General features: G+C 40.3%; 1 protein-coding gene across 1 annotated transcript; it reads left to right on the top strand.

The window, feature by feature from the left end:
• The first annotated feature begins 3,323 nt into the window (after positions 1-3,323).
• LOC140069509 (prolactin-releasing peptide receptor-like) lies at positions 3,324-18,084 on the top strand. The gene is made up of 2 exons (XM_072115313.1): positions 3,324-3,535; positions 15,102-18,084. The coding sequence occupies exon 2, from the start codon at positions 15,132-15,134 to the stop codon at positions 16,224-16,226; it is 1,095 nt and encodes a 364-aa protein (XP_071971414.1). The 5' UTR covers positions 3,324-3,535; positions 15,102-15,131; the 3' UTR covers positions 16,227-18,084.
• The last annotated feature ends 1,112 nt before the right edge of the window (positions 18,085-19,196 follow it).

Raw genomic sequence — 19,196 nt, 5'->3', positions numbered from 1 at the left:
TAAATCTGCCCCAATGTGTAAATAGACATATGACAGAAAAGATAAGGATGGAACAACATGTTCTCTGTGGTCTCACACTGACCCTTTGGCTACTTTAATATGAGTACATGATAATTAGCCATGCCTGTATCTGATTTATCAGCTGCGTCCAGATAGCGATAGCACTGCTGTTACTATCTGCAGGTATACACTGATGTCACATGAGAGCGCTGGGCTGTAAACACATTGATGCAGAGGAGGGGTAAAGGCTCTTTTTTAACAAGCAATCGTTCACATTTAGTGATATTCGGGGACACATCAATACGACAATCTCTCCACCATCTCAGTTTAAGTGGAGGACATTGGGAGTTCAATAATCATCACAGGAAAAACATTCGGAGTGTGAGGTGGAAGCTTTGACAGCCCGGCAGAAGGATTGGTTATGGTGACTGCTATCCCTCTATACAGAGATCTTCTGTGTAGGATACATCGTTAAGACCTATTATACAGAATACTCATCCTAGATTATCAGTCCATAACCTATAAACCAGATATAATAAGGTGTAATGAATACCTGACAAAAATAACAAGTACCTACCCTGCTTGGTTCCAGTATGTTTTTTGTCTTTATCCAATGAATAGCTTCAGTAGGCCATGGTGGAGTACAAGGAGGACTTTTCTGCCACCAACTGAGGCCACTGCTTGGTCCAGAGGTCCTCCTGATGTAGTTGTAAAACCAGCTGTCCATGACCACTATTGTGCCTATCATGCTGCCTTCTCCCATAGCTATGTGTGTCCCACGGCTCTCCTAGGCCAAAGGTAGCGCATGTGCCATTCAGATTTACATGATCATGTTACCCCTGGTGGTATAAGCCACAACGATAGTACTTGAGCATTAAGGCCCTCTCTAGCTTGTCTATGTTCCTGACATTGCTCCACAGCTTCATCTCTGTGTCTCACCCAGAACCTGCTGATCTCTTATGACAATTCTAGTTTTCCTACCCCAACCTATGGCCTGACTCTAGACTGGCTTGAACTTTTCTAAGCTTAGCTTGCATCTGAAGACTAACTCACACCTGTATCTCTTAAAAAGCCTTGGTTAGATGGCTGCCAACCATCCTGAGGAAACCATCCAAAAATACTGCTCCATCGGAATGGGGGACAAGGGACTTGTGATCGGTGAAGGTTCCAGTCCAATCCAGTCAGACCCCCAGTAAATGGACCCCTATATGTTTAATTGGCCAAACCCTTTAACATACCTTAAATGCATCTTTGCTTACATACATATATATAGATGTATGTGTAGTATATAAGCAGGTAAATAAATTGTAAGATTGTTGTGACAATTCTCATTCATTATCCATTGTGTCCCACGTTCTGTACCAGCAGGTGTTATTCCTGTCATGGCGGATACATGTCATGACCTGACAAACGTGTAAATGAGCGCTCGGCGAATGATGGAAACGACGTGCGAACCTCATGAATATGTATAAAGCACCAAGGTGAAGGATTCTACAATGTCCTTCTATACACATTGTAAAATCCAGGTGGCAGCCTTGTGTTTGTATCTAGAACTGAGTAATGCTCATGATGGTACGAGATACGTGTAAACTGGTATGCTGCCAAAATTACAGTATAAAAAGCAGCTACGTGGAGGATGTAGTAACGAATCTAAAGTATTTCTATCTATCTATTTATCTGTCTATCTTCTATCTATTATCTATCTACCCATATTCCTTATCTATCTTCTATCTATCTATTATCTATCTTCATTATCTGTCATATCGTCCATCTTCATTATCTATTTATCTTTCATAAATCATCTATCTATCTATCTATCTATCTTCTATCTATTATCTATCTATCTGTCTATCTGTCTATCTATCTATCTATCTATCTATCTATCTATCTATCTATCTGTCATCTATCTATCTATCTATCATCTATCTAATATCTGTCTATTATCTATCTATCTATCTATCTATCTATCTATCTATCTATCTATCTATCTATCTATCTGTCATCTATCTATCTATCTATCATCTATCTATCTATCTATCTTCTATCTATTATCTATCTATCTATCTATCTATCATTTATCTATCTCATATCTATCTATCTCATATCTATCTATCTATCTATCTATCTATCTATCTATCTATCTATCTTTCATCTATCTATCTATCTATCTATCTATCATCTATCTATTTATCTATGTATCTATCTATCTATCTATCTATCTATCTGTCATCTATCTATCTATCTATCTATCTATCTATCTCTCTTCTATTATCTATCTGTCTATTATCATATCGCCATCTTCATTATTTATCTACAGGTTCTATCTATCTTTCATAAATCATCTATTTTCATTATCTATCTATCTATCTATCTATCTATCTATCTATCTATCTATCTATCACATATCTATCTATCTATCTATCTGTCTGTCTACTCCTAAAATGTAAAATCGTCAAACATCATAGCTCTCAGATCACTTATCACATCTAAGTGCCATATATTTTTACAAATAGATGCATCGGGTCAACTGGATCCTTGACCTCCCTGGTTTGGATCTACTACTCGGGGTCCTCTGCAATGTCAGCTTGATGAATATTGCAATACACCTGACTAGTGTAACCTGGTCATATGATTTGACTCTGATTTGACTCTAAACTGACCCTGATGGACATTGGTTGTATATCATCAATGAATATTTTCTCTGGTTCCTTTAGTTCTTCTCCTTGATCTGATCCCTTACTTTACACTTTAATCTCATCCTTTGAGCGGTCACATCCTGACCACTCTCTGGGTGACTCTTGACCCATACTACTACATGCTGTAATCCATCCATGTCCAAGGTGAGCATCCTACAACATAGTCCATACCTCCTTATGGGCTTGAGGGGTCAATACCAGGACTCTGCAACCTCAGTTAAAAAATTTTGGAATATGGACATTACACTCTGTACCCCAATTTTATCAGTGCAATATCAATTGCAGTCCACTCTAGGATTATAGGTCTAAGTTGGTGTTTGCTACATGTTTCATGCTTCGATCACTATTTCGTTCTGTGGGTACCCTAAGGGGCTATTACAACCTAGAGTATTTATCTCCTATCCAGGACCCGCCACCAATTTCCACAACCGGAGGCTCCATGTGTCCGGCCACTCCATTCAAAGTCTATGGCATTGCAGCTTATAAAATCACAATTGCCAGAAGTGAATCCTCCCCCCTGGGAAGTTATTGGCCATGTAAGGGGGGTGCAGGACAGGGAGGGGGTGACTTCAGCACCGGAGCACTGGCCAGCTCCTCCAGCTCCAGTCTTAGCTCTGGGGGCTGAGCTCAGGGTCTTCATACATCACTGGCTCAGGGCTGGACTATTCCCTCATCACACTATATGCAGCCAGGGACTGACAGGCAACTCTCACAGCACAATGATCGCTCTGAGAGAGGGGATGTCTGCGTAGAGACCACCGCTCCAGAATTAGGGGGATTGACTACCTGGGGATCCGGCTCTCCACCAGGCGGCCAGAACATTGGATTCCCCTAACTATGTAAGTATAGAGCAACAGGTCTGCCCTGTCCTATCTAATGTGTGGGGAACACACTCCTAGTCCTCTGACTGTTGTGGGGGTGATATTGTATTCAGAGATTAGATGATACTTATGTGGTAGTATAAATGTATGAAAAGTCACACTCTGCAAATGATAAAATAGAGAGTCTATGTATATATGTGTTCTCTCATATATCTCCATTATATATTCTATCTGTCTATCTATCTATCTATCTATCTATCTATCTCTCTTTTCCAATTGTGTTTCCCTTATCTATTTTAGTAATCTAACTTATGTCTGAGAGTCTCTGCCAACCTATCTATCTAGAAAAAAGTATGTCTATGCATCTATCTGTCCTTCGCTTATCTCTCATTTTTTAGTCTTATACCTCTACCTATCCATATGTTCCTTATCTATCTATTTACTCCATTATCTTCTCAATTGTTCTTAAAAGCTATCTCTTCTTATCCATCTTTATCATTCCTCTTAACTATCTATATCTATATTTTTACGACCCATGTGCCTATCTATCTAATATCTATCTATCTATCTATCTATCTATCTATCTATCTATCTCATATCTATCTATCTATTATCTATCTAACTCTGTCTGCCTGTCTTTCTTTCTTTCTTTCTTTCTTTTTCAGTCTTTCAATCATTTTCAATATATCTATCATTTCCTATCTATCTCTTATCTATCAATCAATCATTTCTGATCAATCAAGTCCACCCTATCTATCCTAGGGTGGATAGATAGGATGCTTATCTATCTTTCACTTATCTGTGACAGTCTCTGCCAACCTATCACTTATCTGTGTCTCCCAACCTATCTATCTATCTATCTATCTATCTATCTATCTATCTATCTATCTATCTATCACATATCTATCTATCTATCTATCTATCTATCTATCTATCTATCCATCCATCCTCTTCCATTTTTGTAGTCTATAGCTAACTCTCTATAATTTACTTACCTATCATTATGTATACCTACCTATTTAGCCATATATCTAACTAATGTACAAAAAAAGGTAGCCCTCCAAAATACAGGAGAAAATGGCATTATATTCACCTTATATAATGATTTTTTAACTGTTCTACACCGCATGACAAATACTGTATGGAACAGCTGAAACATCCCTACATTTGAAGCACTTCATATTTTTTGCATTATATTATGTTGGACTTCTTGGTTGGAGTCCTTGGGATTCTTCTTTATTTCACTATCTATCTATCTATCTATCTATCTATCTATCTATCTATCTATCTATCTATCTATCTATCAATCAATCTATCTATCTATCAATCTATCAATCTATCTATCTATCTATCTATCTATCTATCTATCTATCTATCTATCTATCTATCTATCTATCTATCTATCTATCTCCTATCTATCCTTCTGTCTGTTTTATCTATCTATCTATCTATCTATCTATCTATCTATCTATCTATCTATCTATCTATCTATCTACTTATTCTATCTATCTATCTATCTATCTATCTACTTATTCTATCTATCTATCTATCAACTTATTCTATCTATCTATCTATCTCATATCTATATATCTATCTATCTCATATCTATCTATCTATCTATCTATCTATCTATCTATCTCATATCTATCTATCTATCATCTATCTCTGACATGTCTATCCATATATCTCTCATATCGATCTCACCTACCGCTATGAATACATTAAACCTCTATTCCTACTTTGTGCACATCTTGCTTCTGTCTCCCATGTATCATTGTGTGGACCTCTGGGGTCCTGGCGGTCCGTAAATAGCACAGGGTATAATCAGATTGTGGATGTATAACAGGCTGCGTGTGACAGATAAGATGCCACCGGTTAGATTTATATTGACTGATAATCCCTAACCTGTAGCCTTTAGCAGAGGATCCACACGGGTCTATCACCATGTGCAATAGCTGTAAATGAATTAGGAGCCGGACAGGACAACATCCACCCATGCGCTGCAAAATCACTGAAGACAAGTCCTAAGCCCCCTGTGAAGAATAATTGAAATTCTGGGGAAACGTGAATAATACAATAGGGAAAGGTCATCCATGATTTCCTGATGAGACGACTGATAATGTGTTGTATTAACATAATAGATTTTAGAAATCTACAATGAATAACGGAGGAATAAAGCGGCACTTATGGTAATGTATGTTAGCTTACTGTGTTAATTGCTGGGTCACATAGATGATTATTGACCTTTCCCTCGATGAAAATAAATGATTATGACCTTTTAACGGTAATCCAAAATAGATAGTGTCTTATCCTTTAAGAGACCCTTTTACATGGAGTCAATCTAATCCGGTGATAGGAGTAGTGTAGTAGTCTCTAAGGATCTCCTGAATGTGAGAGTCTATATAACTCTCATTATTTACCCACGTCCCATCCTTACACTGAGAAGTGGGAAAATAATTGAAACAAGTCAGTATTCCCCTGAGAGGCGCTATTCACTGCTAATCTCATAGCGGCCAATGAGAGCCGGAGCATCTTCTTCATGTAGACCGTATACCAAATACATGTCTAAGATAGTCATCCAGTAATCATATATTATATCAATCTATACAAACACCATACTATACTAGTAATTATATACTATATCAATCTATACAAACACCATCCTATACTAGTAATTATATACTATATCAATCTATACAAACACCATCCTATACTAGTAATTATATACTATATCAATCTATACAAACACCATCCTATACTAGTAATTATATACTATATCAATCTATACAAACACCATCCCATACTAGTATTTTTCGGACAATAAGGCGCACAAAAAATCCTTTGATTTTCTCAGAAATCAAAGTGCGCCTTATAGTCCAGTGCGCCTTATACACTCACCGGCCACTTTATTAGGTACACCATGCTAGTAACGGGTTGGACCCCCTTTTGCCTTCAGAACTGCCTCAATTCTTCGTGGCATAGATTCACCAAGGTGCTGGAAGCTCCTCAGAGATTTTGGTCCATATTGACATGATGGCATCACACAGTTGCCGCAGATTTGTCGGCTGCACATCCATGATGCGAATCTCCCGTTCCACCACATCCCAAAGATGCTCTATTGGATTGAGATCTGGTGACTGTGGAGGCCATTTGAGTCCAGTGACCTCATTGTCATGTTCAAGAAACCAGACTGAGATGATTCCAGCTTTATGACATGGCGCATTATCCTGCTGAAAGTAGCCATCAGATGTTACAGGGTACATTGTGGTCATAAAGGGATGGACATGGTCAGCAACAATACTCAGGTAGGCTGTGGCGTTGCAACGATGCTCAATTGGTACCAAGGGGCCCAAAGAGTGCCAAGAAAATATTCCCCACACCATGACACCACCACCACCAGCCTGAACCGTTGATACAAGGCAGGATGGATCCATGCTTTCATGTTGTTGACGCCAAATTCTGACCCTACCATCCGAATGTCGCAGCAGAAATCGAGACTCATCAGACCAGGCAACGTTTTTCCAATCTTCTACTGTCCAATTTCGATGAGCTTGTGCAAATTGTAGCCTCAGTTTCCTGTTCTTAGCTGAAAGGAGTGGCACCCGGTGTGGTCTTCTGCTGCTGTAGCCCATCTGCCTCAAAGTTCGACGTACTGTGCATTCAGAGATGCTCTTCTGCCTACCTTGGTTGTAACGGGTGGCGATTTGAGTCACTGTTGCCTTTCTATCAGCTCGAACCAGTCTGCCCATTCTCCTCTGACCTCTGGCATCAACAAGGCATTTCTGCCCACAGAACTGCCGCTCACTGGATGTTTTTTCTTTTTCGGACCATTCTCTGTAAACCCTAGAGATGGTTGTGCGTGAAAATCCCAGTAGATCAGCAGTTTCTGAAATACTCAGACCAGCCCTTCTGGCACCAACAACCATGCCACGTTCAAAGGCCTCAAATCACCTTTCTTCCCCATACTGATGCTCGGTTTGAACTACAGGAGATTGTCTTGACCATGTCTACATGCCTAAATGCACTGAGTTGCCGCCATGTGATTGGCTGATTAGAAATTAAGTGTTAACGAGCAGTTGGACAGGTGTACCTAATAAAGTGGCCGGTGGAGTGTATATGAACCGTACTTACAGACAACAGCTGCCTTGAACAGTGCACAAGTCTGCCACCTGCTGGTCATTCATCCTTATAATCAGGTGCGCCTTATAATACGGGGCACTTTATATATGAACCCAGACATTTAAGCAGGCATTTGTTGATGGTGCGCCTTATAATGCGGTGCGCCCTATAGTCGGAAAAATCTATAAAGACACAATCCTATACTAGTACTTATATCATATTAATTTACCAAGACACCATCTTATACTAGTACTTATATACTAAATAAATCTACAAAGACACCATCCTATACTAGCAGTTATATACTATATCAATCTATACAAACACCATCCCATACTAGTAATTATATACTATATCAATCTATAAAGACTCCATCCAATACTAGTAGTTATATACTAAATAAATCTACAAAGACACCATCCTATATTAGTAATTATATCCTATATCAATCTATAAAGACTCCATCCAATACTAGCAATTATATACTAAATAAATCTACAATGACACCATCCCATACTAACATAAACACAGTCCACCTATCTCTATAATGGCATATTCCAATCCACGCAACTCACCCAAGACTCCAACAGATAAAATATTGCACCAATAAAAAATAGATCCAGCACTTGAAATTCAATGCATTTCTTCCAGAATTTATTGATTACAATTTTTCACATATCCAGACAAATGTCTATCTCAATAAAGAGATTGACGTGTTTCGGCAAGCAGACTTAATCTCTGAATTGATCTGTATATTTTGTTACACATTTGTCTAGATATGTGAAGTTTTTTTAATCAATAAATTCTGGAAGAACTGCATTGAATTTCGAGTGCTGGATATACTTTTTCTTGATCCTTTACTAGTAGTTATATCCTATATTGGTAGTAGTAATATAAAAAAGAAGTCTGACAATAATGTCATCTGTATACAGGCGGTCCCCTACTTAAGGACACCTGACTCACAGATGACCCATAGTTACAGACGGACCCCTCTGCCCACTGTGACCTCTGGTGAAGCTCTCTGGATGCTTTACTATAGTCCCAGACTGTAATGATCAGCTGTAAAGTGTCTGTAATGAAGCTTTATTGTTAATCCTGGGACCCATTACAGCAAAGAATTTTAAAACTGCAATTGTCACTGGGGCAAAAAAAAAAAAATTCTAAAATATACAGTTTCGACTTGCATACAAATTCAACTTAAGAACAAACCTCCGGACCCTATCTTGTACGTAACCCGGGGACTACCTGTAGTATGTATATATATTCCCTATAATGCATTTCATGCAATGGCGTGGGGTCCTGAAGACCAGAGGGGTCCTACAAAGAGGTAGGATTCCAGTTCACCCGATTATTGTAGTTTGTGGAACCAAGGAGGAACAGGATGAAAACCCTCCTCCTCCCTGCAAACCCCTTGGTGAGACACATAGCTGCCTGGTGTCCTGTAGATTTGTGTAACTCTACATTTGTGTGTGTAGTAAATAGCAGCAGGACTTTGAAGAGCAGATTTTTAATCCAGGTTTGCAGTTCCTGAAAGCGCTATGGGCAGGTCTTTCAGCTTGAAGAGCTTCCTGTTCTTTGCAATGAACTGTCCCACAGCCCCTCCCCTGTGCTCTGAGTGGTTGATGTAATCATCCAACCAAAATTCTAATACCGCTCCTACTCATAGCAGATGGGAGGGGCTGTGAAAGAGCACAGTGCAGAGAACAGAAAGCTCTTCAGGCTGAAAAATTTACCCAGAGCCCTTGTAAGAGATACAGAGCTGCTCCTAAACTGCTAACAACATGCAGAAAGGTATGGTAACACAGATCTCCAGGACCAATGCTGACAGCTTCCCTTTAAGGTGGATGCATTGGCACATGAGCAGAGGAATCCAGAAAATGTCTTCCAAATATAAGGAGACCAATAATTAATATATCACAGCTAAGGATTTTGCTTTAGGATCCGGTTTCTGAGCTAGAATCAGTATACCATATACATAAGTAATAAAACGTACAAGCAATGATAAATATGCCCCTTATTCTTGTGCTGCTTCGATTTTCCTTTTTCTATCTATCTATCTATCTATCTATCTATCTATCTATCTATCTATCTATCTGCCAGTATTATTAGTAAGACGCCCTCCAGCATTGCCATCTGTATACTATATAAGTCAGTAATCTAGCTCTTTTATTACTACAATGTGTATACTATATAAATCACTGCCAGCATCTGTATACCATATACATAAATAATGTATCTCTCAAATACTGCCATCTGTATACTACATAAGATGATGCTGGCATCTGTATACTATATACATCAATAAAGGACCCTCCATATTCAGACATCTGTTCTGGATACCCTGACTGCCCACTTTATTGTAGACACCTGCACTTTCCCATCTAGAACTTCCTACATGGAAATTAGAAACATGACCCCGGAGTACAATATAAAATCAAGAGGGAAATCCACATAAAAATGTTAAAAAACAAGTCATTTGAATGAAGCTTGATCCTTAGTGGAAGCAGGGGCTAGGTTTTTAAAAATGACAATGTTAAGGTTTTTTCTGCAACAACATGGAGAGATTATGGCAATGGACATAAGCTAATAATCAATGATGAGGTCTGCGGAGGATGTCAGGAATTATTCTGAGGAACAGGTGATGCACTAGTTACACCCTATCTCTTCAGACACTTAGGCTATATTCACACTGCCGTTGCCCGCCCGTACCGTACCGTAGCGGGCAACGGCAGTGTACGGGGAGAGGAGGAGGAGGTGAGCGCAGCTCACCCCCGCCCCTCTCCATAGCAACCTATAGCGCACGGCCCCGTATTACGGGAAGAGATAGGACATGTCCTATCTTTTTCCCGGGTACGGAACGGTACGGTGCCGCACGTGTGCTGCACCGTACCGCTCCCGTAGGGTGCCGTGCGCTCATAGGAGTGTATGGGGGACGTATATCGGCCGTATATACGTCGGCCGTATATACGTCCCCCATACGTTCGTGTGAATGTAGCCTAAGATATCAGAATGTATCCAAATGGAATTTGCTTGCCTAATTCCATTTGGATACATTCCTATATCTTAGTGTCTGAAGAGATAGGATGTAACTAGTCATGGGTGGACCTGTTAAAATACGGGTTCGGGCGAGTTTGGACAAACTCAAATTTTAAAATCCTGTTCAGGACTGTGTTTGGGTTTGGAACCTGGACCCCAACCAGTAACACCTGGGATTGGTGCCGAACTGGCACCAATTTTGGTTGACAGAGTCGCCAGCAGCATTTAAGCTGCTGCACCCAGTGCGTGCCAGGACTAATACGCCGGCTACACTGCCATTTTGGGAAGGGGCATCGCTCCCGGTGATGTCATCGGTAAGCGACAATTCTCCCCGAAATAGCAGTGCACAGTGACCACAGATATTGTTCAGTGGACCCCAACTGTAAAGTTCAGGTTTGTGCCAAACTTTACAGGTTTTGGCTCAATTTCCCCTGCGACTATTGCCTACGATCGGTGCCAGTGTCAACTCTTTAAATGCTGCTTGCAAAGTCCCCAGCTGCTTATAAATTGGTGCTTCTGCGTGCCAGCACTGACCTGTCTGCGGCACTGGGCATCACCATTTTAGGGAAGATCGTCAGTCTCTGATGATGTCACTGGGAGTGACATCCCTACCCAAAATGATGGCACTCAGCACTGCCGACATGTTAGTGCCAACATTATGCACCTGCAGTGGTATACATGCCGCTGGCGACTTTGCCAGTGCCATCCAAATTGTTAACTTTACGCAAGTGGGCAGGTCCTCTACCATTGCTGTATAAGGGACACATAAAGGCAAGGTCCTAGTCCTAGATGTATCCAGATTGTTGTATCCATGTTGGTGGCATGGTAAGAATTTGAATCTCAACATGACCATCAACACGAATCCATGCAAACCTAATGTCATAAATCCAGACTAAAAGTTCAACTGTGAATTGAAGCTGCTCGACTACAGAGGTAAATATCCATAAAAATTGATCATTAAAATCACCCAAATTCAGGTTGTCCCACAAAAAATAAGTCCTACAAACCTCCTTCGACAGAAGTATAAAGAAGTAAAAAGTGTTAGTGATCTTTTTATTTTCTGATCTCTTAAATTTCATTATGGGGTTTGCCACTTTATTCAGATAGTATTATATATATATATATAAAATATTTACAAAATAGCTCTATGCTACCTAAGTGTAATAAAAAATATATCATAATATTATTCTATAGCTCAAGCAGTTTTCAGCTCTTTTTGGTTAATTTGATCTTCCTTCATGAGAACATTTCACTAATGAGGTGCAATTTCCATGTAAAGTACTGGAAGGTGATTAACTTTTGACTGCACCTTACATTACATTGGATTATACATATCATTGTTAGGTGCTATAATCCTCCAGAAACCAATTAACAAGAGAATATCAGGGACACGAATGACAACTTTATAAACTTTGTAAATGAAAACATTGGTGTCAAAAGTTTTTTTTTATAAATCCCCTCCCCCCGCCATAATCTGCTGCTGCCTTGTGAGACAATGATGGAGCTATGTAAATCCAGCAGAATAAAATATGTTTATTTAAATACATCTTATTCACTGTAAGGATTAATTGAAGAAACACTAGGACAAAATACAGAAGCAGTGTGATTCCTGAATCAAAGTACTGCTAAATAAACCAGAAACATAATTCCAGGCACCGTGACTGTGGTATCTTCTTATATTTGTTATCCATGGCCTCCTTCCTTCTAAAATCAACTTTTAAAATAACGCTAATAAACCTGAAGGGCTCCTGGGGGTGTTACCAGAGCTCCTCTGTAGATTCACATGTTGTTACAGTGTGCAAGGAGCACTTCCCTCCTCCCACTGTGTGCTGAAACTTCTACTGCAGTGAGATTTCATCAGGCAGAGAGAAGGGAGGTAAGTGTTAAGGGAGCAGGGGGAGACCGTCTAAATGCTGGTGAAGTTAGAGCTTCTGTAACACCCCCAGGTGTTCACAGGCTGTTACACTGTGCAAGGAGCACTCCCCACTCTCTCTGTGAGAGATTACAGTAGACAGAGGGAGGAGTAAGTGCAGAAGGAGCAGGGGGAGGGGAAAACATTGCAACAGCCTGTGAAGCTACAGCAGAAAGTGGCTCTGGTAACGACCCCCAGGAGCTCTTCTGGCTCATTAATATTTCAGAAAGAAGGAGGCCATGGATAACGAATATAAGACGATTATCACAGTCACAGAGCCTGGATCTATGAGTAATGTCCCTGGTTTATCAGGATGGATTTTGATGGTTGATTTTCTCTAATGTATTGACCAACAGCAAATGTGACAACCTCTATAAAAGCAGATGCTTTGACAGCCCAGGAGCAAAATTACAACAGAGTGACTGAAAAATAAAATAAGTTACAGTTACAGTTCAGACTTCAACCCCCAAAAGTAATGAACTACAGGCAGTCCCCGGGTTACATACAAGATAGGGTCGGTAGGTTTGTTCTTAAGTTGAATTTGTATGTAAGTCAGAACTGTATATTTTATAATTGTGAACCCAGCCAAAATTTTTTAGGTGTCTGTCACAACTGTATTTTAAAAATGTTGGGTTGTCATAAGAACCAGGACTAACACTAAAGCTTCATTGTAGACATCATTTATAACTGTTATAGCTGTTTATTGTAGCCTGGGAATAAAGTACAGTAAGTTACCAAAATCCAGAGGTCCGTTTGTAACTAGGGGTCGTCTGTAAGTCAGGTGTTCTTAAGTAGGGGACTGCCTGTATATGGAAACTAATGTCCATAGAACATCATTGATGTGATGGAATGTTGTAAAGAAAAGTGGGCAACATCATATATTACAGAAAAGTATTATTTTGTAATATCTTGGTCCCTGTGTTAGATCATTGCCGCACACTTTAGGTATTTCAAGCAGCTCGTAGTGTTTCATGGTCTCCGGATGTCGTCTTTAGGGAGTCGCTTTGTACTTATTAGTGTGAAAATAAATCCTACTCAATCATTACAGTAATTGTTAACATTTATGGAACATAATCATGGACCCTGTTTACAAAGCTGCCAATTAAAATGGCCTATGAATCATATAATTATACAGAAATAGACCTAAGTAAATGAGCTGTATATGGAAATAATCTTTAGGAAGGCATCTATTAGGATAAGAAATCATTCTCCATGTTTACTAAATATTCACTTTATATATTTTCCACTGACTACTGCAATACCGGCAGTCCCCGGGTTACGTATAAAATAGGTTTTTCAGGTTTTTTCTTAAGTTGAATTTGTATGTAAGTCGGAACTGTATATTTTATCATTGTAATCCCAGCCAAAATTTTTTTGGTCTCTGTGACAATTGGATTTTTAAAATGTTGGATTGTCATAAGAACCAGAATTAATAATAAATCTTCATTACAGACACCTGTGATAACTGTTATAGCTGATCATTATAGCCTCAGGCTAAAGTACAGTAAATTACCAACATCCAGAGGTCGGTTTGTAACTAGGGGTCGTCTGTAAGTCGGTTGTTCTTAAGTAGGGGACCACCTGTATATGACACATGACCAATGTTGCTTTGGATAATGTTAGGTAGAAATGTGGCAATAGATTTGGAGGCCACATTTCTACCTAAAATTGCAGGTGCGCCCCCAACACCTTTCAGCTCTCCCCCTGTCGGGCCACCACCCATGTTTTTGCTGACTCCACCCCTGCCGGCCGTGTCCTGGACTTTAACTCTATCTGTGTCCGGAGAGAAAACAGATTGGGGTAGATTTACTTACCCGGTCCATTCGCGATCCAGAGGGTTCTCCGACGCTGATTCGTGTCTTCCAGCGATTCACTTTGGTAGTGCACCCGATGTCCACCGGGTGTCGCTGCTGCGCTGAGTTCACTGGAGTTTACCAAGCTCGCAGGTAAGCGTGTGTCAAGTGACACATTTTTTTTTTAAAATACGGCGGTTTTTCCAAATCCGTCGGGTTTTCCGACGGCCACACCCCCGGATTTCCGTCGCGTTCATGCCACAATCCGATTGCGGGCGCCAAAAACCCGGGGCAATTCAGGGAAAAACGGTAATATTCAGGAAACACGACGGAAAAACGCGATTCAGGCCCTTAGTAAATGACCACCATTGAGTTGAAAAACAGGATGTTGTAGACAGCTATTAGCAATCTCCTCATCATTTTGCCCCTGTAGCTGGGATGCCAACAGGAAGATGAGAGCTGCTGGGGAACGGGAACAGGTGAGTATGTTGTGTTTTGTCATGGTCAATATAATTACAATATACACTTATAAACACTTTGTAATTACAATATAACACTTTAAAATGATGGCCTATTCTTGGGATAAGTTCAGTGGTTGTCAGCACCCTTAACCATCCCTTGTTTGAAGTTGCCTGTTCCTGGCATTGTTCTCTCTTTGGTCAATAAATGTGAATGTCCCGAAATTCATTAGTTGCTGAAACTCTTTTGTTTTTTTTTCTTCCAGAAATGTATCAGGAACCACACAAGCCAGAAAATGATGTCCACCCAGTCATCTAATGAGTCTATGATGAACGTAACGCAATCATTTGCCGGTCTCGATCTTCTCCTTGATCTGAAGCCACTGTACATCCCTTTGTTTGCATTGTTGGTGACGGTGGCTTGCCTAGGAAACAGCGTCCTGATTCTTCTCATTGCCTTTACCAAGAAGCTTCACAACACCACCAATTTCCTCATCGGGAACCTGGCGGCAGCAGATCTTGTCATGTGTATTTTTTGTGTGCCGCTGACGGCCTCCTATGCTTTTGAAGTCCGAGGATGGCTATTCGGAGAATTCATGTGCCGATTTGTCCCTTTAATGCAAGCTGCCACTGTTTTTGTGTCTGTGTTATCATTGACTGCCATAGCAGTAGACCGATATGTGGTAGTGGTCTATCCTATCCGGAGAAGGATCGGCTGTAAATCGTGTATTTATATTGTGACTGTTATCTGGTTGGTTTCTATCGGAGTCTCTTTGCCCACATCCATGCATACTCATTACATGGATCTGAAGAATGTTGGCCATAACATGATCGTTTGTGAGGAGTTTTGGAAGAACCAAAAGAACCAAAGACTTCTCTATTCATGCACCATGCTGCTGTTGTCTTACATGCTGCCACTTTCTGCTGTCACCGTGTCCTACTGTGCCATTGCCTACCACCTTAGGAAGAGGAACGTCCCAGGAGCGGCGACCCTCAATCAGGACAAATGGTCTAAAAAGAAGCAAAAAACGTTCCGAATGCTCCTTATCTCAGTCATGGCCTTTGCCATATGTTGGTTGCCTCTTCAAGTGGTCAACCTCATCCTGGACATTGATGAAGAGTTTACAATTTTGGATAAGAATTATGTGAATGTAATTCAGGTCACCTGCCATCTTATTGCAATGAGTTCTGCCTGCTACAACCCTTTCATTTATGCTTCTTTACACGACAAATTCCGCTTTCACCTTCGAAATTACTTTTTCCACCATAAGAAGAGAGCAAGCACAATGTCAAGCAAGAACTCGCGACTCAACACCTGCTCTACTCTGGCTGATGTTCCTAATGTGCTGTCAGACAAGATGGCTCTTCAAGGGAGGTTCTCTTTCAACTAGACGCCCGGCTTTGCCATCTGTGTGTTTTGGCCCAGTGCTCATTACATAGTGATATCAGATCTGACAACATGTGGCCAGACCCAACCGTTTCCACCACACCCATTGTACGGAGTTATTGGTTGACCTTCTCGTCACGCAATCAAGATTTTTTTAACCAATGGATTTTACTCAGGGACCTAGAAACTATCATATAAAAATCCATTGAATAAAAAAAATATACATTTGGTATACATAGATGTTAATACATATATATAGGTATTTGTTGGTCAACATACTTAAATGGAACCTGTCACCAGCATTTTTTACCAATAAACTAACAGCCTCCCCCCCCCAGGAAGATGTAAAATATCCTAGCATTATCTTTTTTATGTTTTCCAAAATTTGGGTATTTACCTACAAAACTATTACCGTGATGTCATAATGAGAGGCTGAAGCCCCTATCTTGGGCTCTATAGCATTACATGCTCTTATAGCATGCTTCTTTTATCAACTTAAAGGACATCTACCAGCAGGATGAAGGGTTGATAGATGCCCTTTTTTTTTCAAAAAGGCTTTTAAAATTATGTAAATGAGCCTGGTGGAATCTGGGCTTCAGAGATGTTATGGAGCCTGGAGCCCCTTGGACTCATTTGCATAATTTTAAAGCCTTATTTTGAAAAAAAACAAGCATAAGAAGCTATGAGAAGAGCAGAGCTTGCCAGAGGGGGCACATACCAGCATGTAAGTGGACTTCGTAGATGTCCTTAACAGCTGAGAAAACACATTGGGAACGCGAGCTACAATTATAGATCCAAGTTCCGACTATGGAGGCATTTATCTATTGCTTTCTGTCAGTTTTTGCCAATTTTTTTTCATGCTGTGCCTTCAGTCACATATCTATTGCTGCTTTTCCGACACCCACGACTTTTTTGGTCACTCAATTTGGAATACCTACACTTTCTCTGCACTTATTTTGGCACAAAATTCAACAAAGATATCACCTTCATGAATTGAGTCCTTGAAAATGATTCCTTGCGCCACAATCTAAGAACCCAGTGTAAATTACAGCACAATTTGTGTGCCAAAATCATGGACCCTGTGACACTATTATAAAAAATGTTGCACCCTTCCCAAGCCGTGCAGGGGGCACCAGATTAATGAAGACTGTGCACCAGTTTTGATGGGGCCCCCTGCACACTCCAAGGGCAAACTGCACATAGTACAGACTGCACTAGTTTTGATAAATGTGGGCAATTGTGACTCTTCTCTGGCAAAAATGGGGGGGGGGGGCATTTATTATCGCCGTTCACATGGAAAACTGGCAAAAAAAAACTGTGCCACAATTTTGTGGGTTTTCCGAAACTCATGACTTCTGTTCTTTTTTTGCAAAATTGTGGCGCCACTTGTGAATGCAACACTTTTCTATCGCTTATATCTTACAGACTCGTTTTATGGCACACTTTTTGGTGCAATCAGAGGAGCTAAAAGCTGGTCTAGAGAGTTCTATGTCACTTTCATGAATGTGGAGACACTTCTTAAAGGGAACCTGTCACCAGGGACCTCATTTTCACTAAAGACAGGTTGTAGAAGCCCATTACACCTGCAGTGCACAGATACCTTTCTGCTTTCTGTAAGCATTTGCATTACATTATAATTGTGTGTTATAACTTACCTTGCATCCTGACAGAATCCTCTGTGTAGTCCTTGGGGTTGGGCTTTGGTTTGGATGCATTTCAAAAAACACCATGCCCTATCTGAGGTTTCTTGGTGAAAATGCATGGAAAAGGTTCCCTTTAATTTAGTCATTTTGGGATTTTTACAAAATCTTGCAGCTGCTTCTGCCTCTGTACATTGTTCTGCTTGTACAGTTTATGTTTATTGAGACATTGATATTCTAAAATGTATTATTCTTCTCTTTTGTAAATAAAAAAAGATAAAACATTTGTGCTGTTTGTTTTGCAGTTATTTATGTCTTTGTCTTTTTATGTTGTTTTGTTTATGAAGATGTTTTTAGTAAATGGGTGATTCTCATAGTCTTGCCCTATGGTTGCTCTATGTCTCCAAGGTTTCTATGAGATTTTTCTGACTTAAGGACAGAGGTGACATCCCCTGGAAATGAAAGAAACGTTCCATGTGCTAGGAGGCCACTCATTGGATGAGGTGGGTCCCTAAAAGAGGTCTAAAACCAAATGTCCAGGAGTGAAAATATTTTGCAGAAAACTATTCAGTAGAATTTTTAATTTATTGGTGTAACTTCCCCCATTATTAGAGCTTAGTGCATGGTCCTAGTCAGGGACTGATAGCTTTTTCTGTGTCTACATGCAGGCTGGAAGCGGTTAGATAAGTATCGTTGAAGGGGTGTGCGTTCAGCAAGCCTCCAACTTGCCTTCACGTTCGATGGTTCACAAGCCTTCACGTTCAATGGTTTTTTGCACAAACAGATGCTAGCTTTCGGTCACTGTTATGAACACCAACATGCTGAATAGATTAGTACAAGTGACCCCAAGAAGTTTTCTAATATTTCTTATAAGAGGAAAGTGGTTCCTGCTCTTCTTACATTGGATCTTATCATCCTTGCTCCCTCTGGAGTTTACAGGTATGATGCAGATAGGAGCTAAGAAGTTAGGGGAAGTAGCAGACAAAATCTAGACTACGAGCCACATGTAAGGACAGGCAGATATGGATCAGGGAACACTTACTGCTAGAGTTATTTTGGAGAAATGTACCCTTCACAATCTAACTGGGACCATGCATTACCAGTAGGTTGCATTAGGGATTTGAATATTACGGACAGGTTCCTGTTGGGATGGTGGTAGATTAGGACTATGGCCCCAAGTTGAGGCTTCTAGGGTGGTTCAGGTCTTTCTCGGATAGGGAATAGGTTCTCTGGTCCTGGGGTCATCACACTCATTGTCTGTTGCAAGTTAACACCCTACTATACCTAATACCACTCCACCCCAAATCCAATTTACTGTAGGCCTACCGTAGGAA

The sequence above is a fragment of the Engystomops pustulosus genome, chromosome 7 (genome assembly GCF_040894005.1).
Source record: "Engystomops pustulosus chromosome 7, aEngPut4.maternal, whole genome shotgun sequence".
NCBI lineage: Eukaryota > Metazoa > Chordata > Amphibia > Anura > Leptodactylidae > Engystomops > Engystomops pustulosus.
The sequence above is the reverse complement of the archived record's forward strand: the minus strand, read 5'-3'. Positions and strand labels throughout refer to the sequence as shown.